Source organism: Poromitra crassiceps (assembly GCF_964638095.1).
Source record: "Poromitra crassiceps genome assembly, chromosome: 2".
NCBI classification, from domain to species: Eukaryota; Metazoa; Chordata; class Actinopteri; order Beryciformes; family Melamphaidae; genus Poromitra; species Poromitra crassiceps.
The window spans coordinates 109,220,750-109,233,495 of record NC_139624.1 but is presented as its reverse complement, the minus strand read 5'-3'; the positions used below and the strand labels follow the sequence as shown (position 1 = coordinate 109,233,495).

Below are 12,746 nucleotides of genomic sequence, written 5' to 3'. Positions count from 1 at the left end.
TTATTTTTATGATCCGGCCCGCCCGCGGGGCAGGATATCCGCGGTCAGCGCGGTTATAACTGCGGCCCGCACATCACTAGTGTGTTGGCTTTCATTGAATGAGTCTTTCATTATCATGGTGCATCCATACTCAGGACATTGGTCTGGTGTGTGTGTGTGTTGGCTCAGAGTCTTTCATTATCATGGTGCATCCATACTCTCAGGACATTGGTCTGGTGTGTGTGTGTGTGTGTGTGTGTGTGTGTGTGTGTGTGTGTGTGTGTGTTGGCTCAGAGTCTTTCATTATCATGGTGCATCCCTACTCTCAGGACATTGGTCTGGTGTGTGTGTGTGTTGGCTCAGAGTCTTTCCTTCTCTTAACTCCTCAACTCTTCTCACATCACCTTTTTCCTCTCTCCTTCTCCACTTCCTGTCTCCTCCCCCTCCCCTAGGATCAATCACAATGAGCGGCTGGAGTTCCTGGGCGATGCTGTCTTGGAGTTCCTCACCAGGTGAGAAAGCACTCTCGCGTCTCTGATGGACGCGACGGCTAATTGAAGCCGGCTTCAACACACCATTCTTCCCTCACTCTTTATCTCCCTCTCTCCTTCTCATTGTCTATCTATGTCTGTCACAACCCCACCTCCTCGCCGCACTTTACACCCATTCAAGACAGTGATTTACTGGTAATTGGAACTAGGATGTAATCCCCCCCCCCCCTTTTTTTTAACGGCTTGAAATTCTCCATGTCAACTCACAATTAGCTGTCTGGAATGCTGACTCTGTTATTGACTCCCAGGTGAGTGTAGACCGCGCTGCCCAGCACTTGCCTAAGCAGAGTGCTAATTATATGTAGCTATTATTAATCTCACACACTACCTACCTAGCTAGCTGCTCAGCTACCTACCGCTGCTTCTTCACATGAGTGTATATTATAACAGGGGAATAAAAGGCGGACTGCTTTCTAGCCACACAGATGTAAAGCACATGCCAAATTACTTGTATCACCTATTAGTAGGGCTGTATCGAATGCTTTTTTCTTTTCTTTTTACATTCGATGCTTCTATTGCGATTTTCGAATTAAGCTTAAAATGTCTGCCATCATATTTTATGACGTCATCGATTTCTGTCTATTTTGACAAACAGAATGTTTAACCCATTCAAACATTTCTGGACGGACGGATTCGGCACCGCAAATCAGAGTTCTGTTTGTTTTTGTTTTTAGTGTTCCAAAACCCCCCAAGGGACAGAAATCAGATCAGTGTGGCTATAGCATTCAAATGTTAATTTAAAATTAAAATGTCATCATTATGAATGAAGCTTCAAACTATTTGGTACAGCCCTATCTATTAGCATACAATCACTTCACAAACTAACACTTCTAACCCTCGATGACAACACCTCCCCAATACTGAATCTCTGAAGAGTGGGATTGGACCTCGAATTGGAAGTGAAACTGGTGTACACAGCCTCAGGTCCTTATGGAGCAGAAAGAGTGCAACAATGGCTAGCTTCCATTTCTCTGGGCATTTCCCCCCTTAATAATAATAATAATAATAATAATAATAATAATAATACATTTATCTTATATATGCAGTTGAGTTTGAGAAAGTTATTTTGCATCCAGGTTTTTATGTCACTGAGGCAGGCAGAGAGGGTGGAGTGGGTGGCTGGGGTGATGGTTTTGGAGGAGAGGTACAGTTGAGTGTCATCGGCATAGCAATGGAAACGGAGGCCGTGATGGCGGAGGATCTGACCGAGGGGAAGGATGTAGAGGATGAAGAGTAGGGGACCGAGTACTGAACCTTGAGGGACACCGTGAGTGACTGGGGCAGTGGAGGATTTGCAGTTGTTGGTGGAGATGAATTGGTGACGGTCGGAGAGGTATGAGGTGAGCCAGGAGAGGACGATGCCCGTGATGCCAATGGAGTGCTGGAGGCGGGAGAGGAGGATGGAGTGATTGATGGTGTCGAAAGCAGCAGTGAGGTCGATGAGGATGAGGATGGTGAAGGAGCCGGAGTCTGCGGAGAGGAGAATGTCGTTGGTGATTTTGAGGAGGGCGGTTTCAGTGCTGTGCTGTGTGCGGAAGCCGGACTGGAAGATTTCATACAGGTTGTTGATGTCAAGGTGGGATTTGATCTGGGATGCGGTGACACGTTCAATGATTTTTGATAGAAAGGGGAGGTTGGAGATAGGGCGGAAGTTGTTGGGGATGCTGGGGTCAAGGCCAGGTTTTTTCAGAAGGGGGGTGATGGGAGCAAGCTTGAGTGAGGGGGGAACGAAGCCTGTGGACAGGGAGGAGTTGATGATGGTGGTGATGAGTGGGGAAAGTGAGGGGAGGCAGTCCTTAACGAGGGAGGAGGGGATGGGGTCAAGGGCACAGGTTGTGGGTTTCATGTTGGAGACAAGGGAGGATAGGTCGGATTCGGAGATGGGGTTGAATGAAGACAGTGGGTGGTTTGGGGGGGGGGTCGGTGGGGTGGAATCCGGGGGGAATGGAGGGGGCGGAGGCAGCTAGAAGTGAGTGGATGTCATCGATTTTTTTCTTGAAAAATGACAGGAAGGAATTGCAGGTGCTGGTGGTGAAGGAGTTGCTGGTGGTGTCCATAGGTTTGAGCAGTTTGTTCTTCCCGTCCCTCGTTCCCCCTCTGCTCGTCCCTCGTTCCCTCTTCTTCCCGTCCCTCATTCCCCCTCTTCCCGTCCCTCGTTCCCCATATTCTCGTCCCTTGTTCCCTCTTCTTCCCGTCCCTCGTTCCCCCTCTTCTTGTCCCTCGTTCCGTCTCTTCCCGCCTCTTCCATCACTCATTCCCCCTCTTCCCGTCCCTCGTTCCCTCTTCCCGTCCCTCGTTCCCCCTCTTCTCGTCCCTCGTTCCCTCTGGTTCCCTCTTCTCATCCCTCATTCCCCCTCTTCCTGTCCCTCGTTCCCCCTCTTCTCGTCCCTCGTTCCCTCTCTTCCCGTCCCTCGTTCCCTCTCTTCTCATCCCTCGTTCCCTCTCTTCCCGTCCCTCGTTCCCTCTCTTCTCATCCCTCGTTCCCCCTTTTCTCGTCCCTCATTCCCCCCTCTTTTCATTCCTCCTTCCCCTCTTCCCGTCCCTTCTTCCCTCTCTTCTCGTCCCTCGTTCCCCCTCTTCCCGCCTCTTCCCATCACTCATTCCCTCTCTTCCCATCCCTCGTTCCCTCTCGTTCCCCCTCTTCTCGTCCCTCGTTCCCCCTCTTCCCGTCCCTCGTTCCCCCTCTTCCCATCCTTCGTTGCCTCTCTTACCGTCCCTCGTTCCCCCTCTTCCCGTGTGTTCCTGCTTTGATTGTTAGCGTCTGATGGTACATGCTCGACCCACGCTCTGGCCCTCTGAATAATTTATCAGCCTCTTGTCCAGTTAAATGGGTACAGCAAATCGAGCCAACTGCCCTGCACACCTCCAGCACTGACTGTCCTCAGAGGCTGCCTCTGCCTCTGCTGTTTAGCCAACACAATAACCCCAAGCCAGGGAGCTACTGTTGGACAGGGTCAAAAGACAATGTAAAACACAGGTTTTTATTATAGACTAAATCCATAATTATCATTTTCAATATTTACGTTGTGATTTTTCTTCTTTTGTCCATATGTGTTCATTTAAAGTAAAAATAAAGAGCACCCGTGTGGGTGACCTGATGGAGCCGGATTTTTTAATTAGGTGATTGCCCTAATTACCTAATGATGTGATGATGTCATCAGTGATGCCATCAATTATGTCATACCATCACTGATGATGTCATCAGTGATGTCACACATAGGCATTGTGACATCATTGTGACATCACTGATGTCATCATTGACACACACACAAGTGAGACTGAGTGAGAGAGAGGGGGAGAGAGCCTGAGGGAGAGAGAGAGGAAGACATTGCGCACATTGCGCATGTGCTAATAGGGCAGGTGAATCCACGCAGCAGCCGAGCTGTGGGCGAGGCCGCGCATCGGCTGAGCTGTGTATGCAAGCTGCAGGACCAGCTTGGCGAGCTGCAGGGTGGGCGAGTAGCGACACCTAGGAATCGCCTAGTTTAAAGTAAAAATGCCTGAAAAGAGAAACTAGTAATATTGTTTGCGTTAAAGGTAACCATTCTGCATATTTACCGTTGCAATAGGGTTGCAAATATGGTAAATAAAATGGACTGCATTTATAGAGAGCTTTTCTAGTCCTATCAACTACTCAGAGCGCTTTACCATGAATACTCACTTCATCCATTCACACTAGGGCATTCACGACTAGTGAATTTTACTAGTCGACTAGTCGTCCCTAGGGTTGCACGGTATACCGGTACTACAACAGTACCGCGATACCCTGACGTTAAAAAGGATACTATACCACGTTAATTTAGTACCGGTACTTTTAAAAATGACATGAGTTGCGTTGCATCCATGTGCCACCGTCTGTTTCTCCACCGGAGTCTGTGTGCTGCAGCTTTGCTCTGTCTGTTTCAACTCCCTGTGGGCGTGCCAAGTCCGCCCTCCCCTGTCTCACTGACACTCCACTCTCCAGTCCTCTGTTCAGCCGATCGGGTGGACATGCAGTGTTGCCAACTTGGCGACTTTGTCGATATATTTAGCTACTTTTCAGACCCACGTGGCGACTTTATTTCTCAAAGGCAACTAGCGACAAATCTGGCGACTTTTTCTGACCATGGGAAGCAACGTTAATGTGTTGAATCTCTACGGATTTTGCGGGCGGAGTCAGCACTTAATATTACAACCATACAGTCAGATTACAACGGCTATGCCGAAGCATGCACGGACATCAAAGCTGTCCGTCTGTAAAACGATGTTTACACATGCAACGTCCACTTGACTTGCCAATGCATCTCTCCAACAGACGATCCGACTAGTACAAAATGTCACAGTTTAGCGAATGTGATAACGTCAAGTCAAGCGAGTGTGATTTATTTTGTGACAAGCAAACGTTTTTCAGTTCGTTTGACGAGGCAATTAAAGGCAATGCGCCTAACCTCTGCCAAGGGGGTAGGCTATATGACGGTGTTTAAGAGTGATATGAGGTTGCAAACTGTATAACGTTAACTGTCAAATAAATCACATACACTAAGTATAAGGAACATCAGATTACTGCATATTACCATGTAAAAGCTTTAATAACACTGAGAATTATTTATTTATTTAGAATAATCCATGATTAATGTTATACTAATTGTCAAAAACTCACCTAGCCTACATGTATGAACAAACAAGAAAACACTTGACACCACATAGGCTACCACATACATTTTATTGTGGAAATAAATAAAGATACATGAGATTAACTGTAAATCTGGCACTTAATGATGAAGCTCAAACTCAGATTACACTAAAGTAGACTGAACAGACATTATTCTATTCTGCGCTCTACTGAACACATTTCCTCATTTTCTATTGAGTCAAATGAGATGCCAGCAGAATCAGTTGAGGCAGCCTTCCCCAGCTATCTTTGAACACCACATAAAGTATGATGAAGACTCAAAACATGAATTTTAACTCCCATGTTCTTCTGTCGTCCATTATTACACGACTTTTCCTGTTGTTTTAGCTTTTTGCCGTGGTATCGTTTAAGTATCGAGTATCGCGATATTTAGGCAGGTATCGGTATCGAAGTCATAATTTTGGTATCGTGACAACCCTAGTCGTCCCTAAAGGTAGTCGACTAGTCTGAGTTTTTTTCTTCCCCCAATAAAAACGCTCAACTCACGTCAAAAGGTCTCAAATACAACCAGGCAGCAGGGCTATTGAAATGCAGGCATAACTAATGTATTAGGCAGGACCAGCCTAGGGGTATGTGAAAAGCAGAGCCCTCGATTGGCTCTGAGAGGTTGTTTACAAATTAACCACGATCTGATTGGACTAAACCCAGCAGCTTGTCTGATCATCTCCGTGAAGTGCTGCTCGACCTTTTCTGACCAAGCTTGATCAAGTTGATTCCCAAAGCATTTGGCAATAAATTAGGATAAAACGGCATGGCTGATAGCTATTTTCTCTAACATTATACTTACTTTTATAATCCAGACAGGTTTAAGGCGAAAAAGGGAAATGGTACGTGTGAAATTATAGAATTGACAGATTCAATCTATTAACACACCATTTCCCTTTTCGGCCTTCAAATAAAAAACAAACTAACAAAAAACGTTGCATTATTCACAAACAAATGGGTAACGTTACAAGTAATGACAGCTTATCATTTAATAAAGCATGGTTAAAACGAACTCCACTTACACTTGAAGGTCTGCCATGCTGCTATCCTGCTGGCTGTGTAGTCCTGCTTTGGGGTGTGAGGAGCGGGTTTTCTGAAGTAACGTTAATGTTAGTTAGCAAGTTAGCAACCTAGCCTGGGCTGCTGTCCATATTACAGTCCGGTAGGATGCTTCCTAGTATCCATCAAAAGTGACTTTCCTGACACCGTACAAACAACTGGCCGTACTAAAATGAAGTACCGGTAATGGTTTATGCTATTGACTATTCTAAAATAAAAACGAAAAGAAATTCATGTGATGTTTGTTATTTAGGGAAGGATGGTGCACTCATTCTTCTTCGTTGATTGGAAGGGTCGCAAGGTGCCCACAGCGCCCCCCCCCCCCCAGTGGCATATCTGCTGTACTTCATTATTAACACTGCACTGTGGAAACAGGGAAAACCAAGAATGAGACTAGTCGACTAATATGCATCGTGTCGACTAGTGGTTTTACTAGTTGACTAGTCGTGAATGCCCTAATTCACACACATTCAAGTCAAGTCAAGTTTATTTGTATAGCACGTTTCATACACAGAGGCAATTCAAAGTGCTTCACAAAATGGTTGACACGAAAATAAAATAATAAAAGAAGAGAATAAAATGGACATTTAAAAGCATCACAACAGAACTTAAAGAAATTGTATAAAAAGTGCATTAACTCATTGAGTGCCAATGACGACTAAAGTCGTCAATTCAAATAGTAACGTAGAGTGCCAATGACGACTAAAGTCGTCAATTGCGTTTTTTGACGGTGGGACGTGGATCAAAGCCTGATGCATCTCCTGTAAAAGTATGGGGGATTTTGAAGGTGTATAAGCTATTTTACGGACCCATTAGGTGGCGACAGTGCTCTCCAGATTAGAGAAAGGTGAGGAAAAAAACAGAGAAGAAGCGTGGGCACACGGAAACCTATGCATGCTGTAATGTTAGCTGTGCCTGTGCAGCAGCCAATCTGCTCCCACAATTGAGCCTTTCTGTCTGTTGCGATAGCCCCTCCACATGATTAGTTGCCAGAAAAGGAGCACCCGACACGAGCGTCTTTCTGAAAAGATAAATTATTCTCAGCTGGAAGCGCTGGGAGCCGGCGACAAAAACGGCGGAGTGCTGTGAAAATAGGCTGGGTGCAGCGAGCGCACTTTGAAACGTGCAGTGGAAAATTCAGAGCAGAGAGCCACCAGAGACACTCCCACGGAGGAGGAGTGTGCAGTTGAGGGGGGTCGGGCATGCAGGGCACCATACAACACCGACCCAGACAGCAGGCTCGATGGACAGACAGATTGGCAAACACAAGCTAGAATATCTGATGCCCACCAGCAGTAAATCAAGACCAGCAAGAAAGTGTAGGGTCTGCGCACGCAGGGGCCAGCGCTGCTGGTTGCACCTAAAAAATATTATTTTGCCATCAAAATTCCTTTGTTTTCACTCTTTTATTGAAGGAAATTATTTTTGAGGTGTCACTACATCAGAAAATATTAGCTTCAGAGTCAGTGATGTGCTTGAAATGCTTCATTTCACAAAAGGCTCATTATCTCAGCTTCTAGTTTGAAACGTCTGTTTTTGCTGAAACCAACCTATCTTCTACTGCTGATAACTAGAACGGAAATGATATCAATAAACTTTTTTTTTCTGATGATACAAGATAGTCTCATCGTTCTTTGGGCGTGTTCGGTGTTTACATAGTAATATCACACAATATTCTGTGGGCCTCGAGAAATCACTGAAAACGCTCTGAAAGGGCTGGCACTGGGAGCATCCGTTTTCCAAAAGTGGCTGGCACTCAATGAGTTAAGCAACAGGCGCAGCAGTTGCAAAAAGAGCTAACAACTTGTAGAGGACTCATTGGGTTTGCATAATAGAATAAATCAATTTATCTATATTGAGTCCCCCGACATCATGACTATAAACATGACTACACACACATAAAACTCAGGTCTGGGTACGGTGTCCTCTTTTCCTCTATACTGCAGTTTGGACGCCAAGCATCCCCCAGCTTGTACCTTGCGCCATCTGTTGCCCGTCGACAAACAGGCCGTTTTTTTCTCTAAACCTTGCTTAAAATGAGTACGGCTCAAGTAAGCTCCCCTTACGCGTGATGCGTCCCTCCTGACGCATCACCTCACCCTCTTGTGAGTATATCCGTATTACGGAACCATCCCCCCGACCTGCAGCTTTTAGTAGTAATTACAAACATCTATTCACACACCAATGGCAGCCGCACCCATGCAAGGTTCTAACCAGCTATCTAACCAGTATCCTGCTCAAAGAGAACACTTCGACACGCTGCCGGGAGGAGCGAGCCTCGAACCGGGAACCTTCCTATTCCCAGGGGGGCAGCTCTACCTCCTGAGCTACTGCCGCCCACCTATGCCAATTTCCAAAAAGGCATTTACTTTTTGGACTTGAGTTGAGAGACGACAAGTTTGGGAAGCACAGCTGTAGAGCATGAAAGGAAAAGCACAAGAGGGAGTGATACAAGACGAGTTGACGAGTCGACGATGCTTTGCTGTACAAACAACATTATGCAGAAGAGAATGCTGCTCTATTCCATTCATCTTTACGGCATGTCCCAGTCCACTCCTGTTTAATGAGCTCATTGACACATACAGTAGCCATTTAAAAGTTTGGACACATGGATTTTTCTTTATTTGAACTATATAGTGATGTGATAGTGATAGTGGATGATGTATTTTTGTAGGCTTAACCAGAAATCGTTGCTTCTTACGGGGGAAAGGCTATGGAATTTTAGAATTGGTATTTTGGTTAAATGCATGAAATAAGGTCTGTGGTTAACACAAGCTTATGGGAGTGGAAATTTGTGTTCAGCAGGATAATCTTACCAAACCACGACCACTTTTATGATTTTTTAAATTTTTTCTCTTTTAAATGTTTTCTCAAAATCATGTTTAAAAAAATGCATTTACTCTTCAAAAGTAATAAAAGGGGTCCACGTTTGTGAAGATGATCCTGCTGAACACAAATTTCCACACCCATAAACTTTTGTTAACCACAGACCTTATTTCATGCATTTAACCGAAATCCCCATACTAAAAGCCCATTCACTTTTCCCCTTATGAACCGAAGTGCTACTTACGGACTCATTCTTGCAGTACTCTATTGTTCACATTTTAGAATATAATGGTAAAGGCATATACGGTAGGTCATTTAATCGGGTGTCTCCAAACTTTTGACTGGTAGGGTATGAACACAAACACAGGCTGCATTCCGATTTGCTAGTAGTTTCCCTTCGAAGTAGACTGCACAGGGTATTCAGCCATGTTAAGTAATATGGCTCAATACCCTGTGCAGTCCACTTCGAAGGGAACTAGTAGTTCCCGTCGAAGTGTGACCAGGCATCACATATCAACTTCCATATCCAGGATTTAAAGTGTAACTAACCCCCAAAACACTTTTTTCAGCTTTTAACCAACATGGCTTTTGGTGTGGTATGTGAAGGATTCTGGTCAAAATCACTACATTTGAGACCAAACTTTTAGAATTGTACAGAGTGTATCATTCTCAGGCAGCAAAGTGCCCTCTATGGGTTCAAACCTGCTTTTTTTGCCCTCCAAAATGCGCAAAATGTCGTACAACTTTACGTCACGGACAGTGTACTCCCCCTTTCCCACTCATGTGATTTTTTTTTCATGTGATCATTACTGTAGTTCACGCCAGAGCCATAATAGAGTTGCAACATCTCCATTCGCTCCAATGGACCCGTTTTTAGCATGAGCCCTTTAACTCATTGAATGCCATGGACGTCCTTCGACGTCCAATTAAATAGTGACGTAGAATGCCACGGACGTCCTTCGACGTCCAATGCGTTTTTTGACGGTGGGACGTCGATCAAAGCCTTCCGCAGCTCCTGTACAACTATAGTAGCTATTGGAGGTGTATAACCTATTTTACGGACTCATTAGGTGGCGACAGTGCTTGCTCGGTGCAGTCCAGATTAGAGACAGGTCCGAGAAACAGCCTAAAAGCCGTGGATCAAAGACAACCCGATGCATGCTCCCAGAGCCATTTGCTCTGTCGCGGGAGCTGACATTGGCTCCGAACAGGAGTCAATCCGCGCTCACAACTGAGCCCCTCTGTCCCTGTCTGTCTGTCTGTCTGTCTGTATAGTTTCTCCAACCGATTAGCAGCCAGGAAAGCAGCCCCTGACGCCAAACCATTCAGCAATCCGGGTTGGCTCTTCCCTGCTGTGGCGCTGAGAGCCGACAGCAGCACACAAACGCAGCACTCCGAAAATATAATGGTTGCGTGAGGCTGTGTGCAGTGTGGGGAGGAGTTTACGGGGGGAGGGGGGGAGGGGGGTGGTGCACGCAGGGCATCACACAACAACTACGTCACTACATCAGAAAATATTATCTTCAGACTCAGTGAATGTGCTTGAAATGCTGCATTTCACAAAAGGCGGATTATCTCAGCTAATAATTTGAAAAGCCTGAAAACGCTGAAAACAACCTATCTTCTCCGGCTCATAACTAAAGAACGGAAAATGGTATCAATAAACTTTTTTTTGCTGATGATACAATAGAGCCAGCTCGTTCTTGTGCGTGTTCGGTGTTTACATAGTAATATCACACAATATTCTGTGGGCCTCGAGAAATCACTGAAAACGCTCTGAAAACTCTGGCACTGGGAGCATCCGTTCTCCAAAAGTGGCTGGCACTGAATGAGTTAACAGCACAAGGCATTGTGGGTAATTGGCTACTGTGGCTAATGTTAGCGGCTAGTTAGTTATGTTACATGGCAGTAAAACGCCACTGAATGACCAAATTGATATAACTTTTAACCATTTCGAGTAACTTTTGTTTCCATACGGACCACCAGCGTTGGTTAGTTGTTTATAACGTGGCTATATTTATAACGTACTCTATTTCTGATACGCTCTGATATAACATTTTTCTCTATGCGGGGAAAAGTGTCATGGCAGCCGTTTCCGGTTTATTTTTCCAGTCTGAACCAATCAGTGGTCTGAACACAGCCAAATAGTGTAGTGAGACAAGAGGAGACACTCTTCTGCTTCTTTTCTTTCTTTCTTTTTTTTTATGCCTCCACCGGCGATAGCCAGGCCGGAGGCATTATGGATCCAGGTTGTCCGTCCGTCCGTATGTCCGTACGTACGTACGATGTTCGTTAAAGCGATATCTGAGGAACGCCTTGACGGAATTTCATCAAATTTGTCTCAAACATCGACTTGGACTCAAGGATGAACTGATTAGATTTTGGTGGTCAAAGGTCAAGGTTACTGTGACCTCTCAAACGCCATTTTCCAGCTTGTTAACGCGATATCTCACGAATGCCTTGACGGAATTTCATCAAATGTGCCTCAAACATCGACTTGGACTCAAGGATGAACTGATTAGATTTTGGTGGTCAAAGGTCAAAGGCCAAGGTCACTGTGACCTCTCGAACACCATTTTCAAGCTTGTTAGCGCAACATATCAGGAATGCCTTGACGGAATTTCATCAAATTTGCCTCAAACATCGACTTGGACTCAAGCATGAACTGATTAGATTTTGGTGGTCAAAGGTCAAGGTCACTGTGACCACTCAAACGCCATTTTCAAGCTTGTCAACGCGATATCTCAGGAATGCCTTGACAGAGTTTCATCAAATTTGCCTCAAACATCGACTTGGACTCAAGGATGAACTGATTCGATTTTCGTGGTCAAAGGTCAAGGTCACTGTGACCTCACGAATGCCATTCCCAAGTTCGTTAAAGCGATATCTCAAGAACGACTTGATGGAATTTCTGCCAATTTGGCTCAAACGTCGACTTGGCCTCAAGGATGAACTGATTACATTTTGGTGGTCAAACTTCAAGGTCACTGTGACCTCACGAACGCCATTCCCAAGTTTGTTAACGCAATATCAGTAATCGCAATGTTAGAATTTCTTCTGATTCGGCTCAAACATCGACTTGGTCGCGAGGATGAACTGATTCCATTTTGGATATCAAAGGTCAAGGTCACTGTGACCTCTCGAATGCCATTTTCAAGCTTGTTTAACGCGATATCTCAGGAATGTCTTGATGGAATTTCTTCGAATTTGCCTCAAACGTCCACTTGGACTCAAGGATGAACTGATTACATTTTGGTGGTCAAAGTTCAAGGGCACTGTGACCTCACACACCCAATTTCCAAGCTCTGTAATGCAACATCTCAGGAGCGCCTTGACGGAATTTCTTCCAATTTGCCTCAAATGGCGATTTGGACTCAAGAATGAGCTAATCGCGGAGGCATAAGTTCGCGTTGCAGTCGTTCTTTCCCTGCGGTCGTTGTTTTTTAATCAGGCAGCATGCCGTTTTGTCACATATCTGGGGGGATAAGTCCCCCTTTAAGTATTTGTGACAACATTTCTTTCCTAATTGTACTTGGCCAATTCCCTCTATTAGGGTGTCCCGGTCGTTGCTCCTCCCCGTCTACTGATCTGGGGAGAGTTGTAGACTAGCACATGCTTCCTCTGATACATGTGCAGTCGCCCGCCACTTCTTTTCACCTGACAGCGGGACGTAG

General features: G+C 45.3%; 1 protein-coding gene across 2 annotated transcripts in view; it reads left to right on the top strand.

Moving 5' to 3' along the window:
- Positions 1-12,746, top strand: part of drosha (drosha ribonuclease III) — a 215,037-nt gene that overhangs the window by 122,543 nt on the left and 79,748 nt on the right. For both annotated transcript variants that reach the window (XM_083652258.1, XM_083652257.1), the window contains exon 20: positions 432-491. In XM_083652258.1, coding sequence (XP_083508384.1) covers positions 432-491 — 60 coding nt within the window. The remainder of the gene's footprint in view (positions 1-431; positions 492-12,746) is intronic.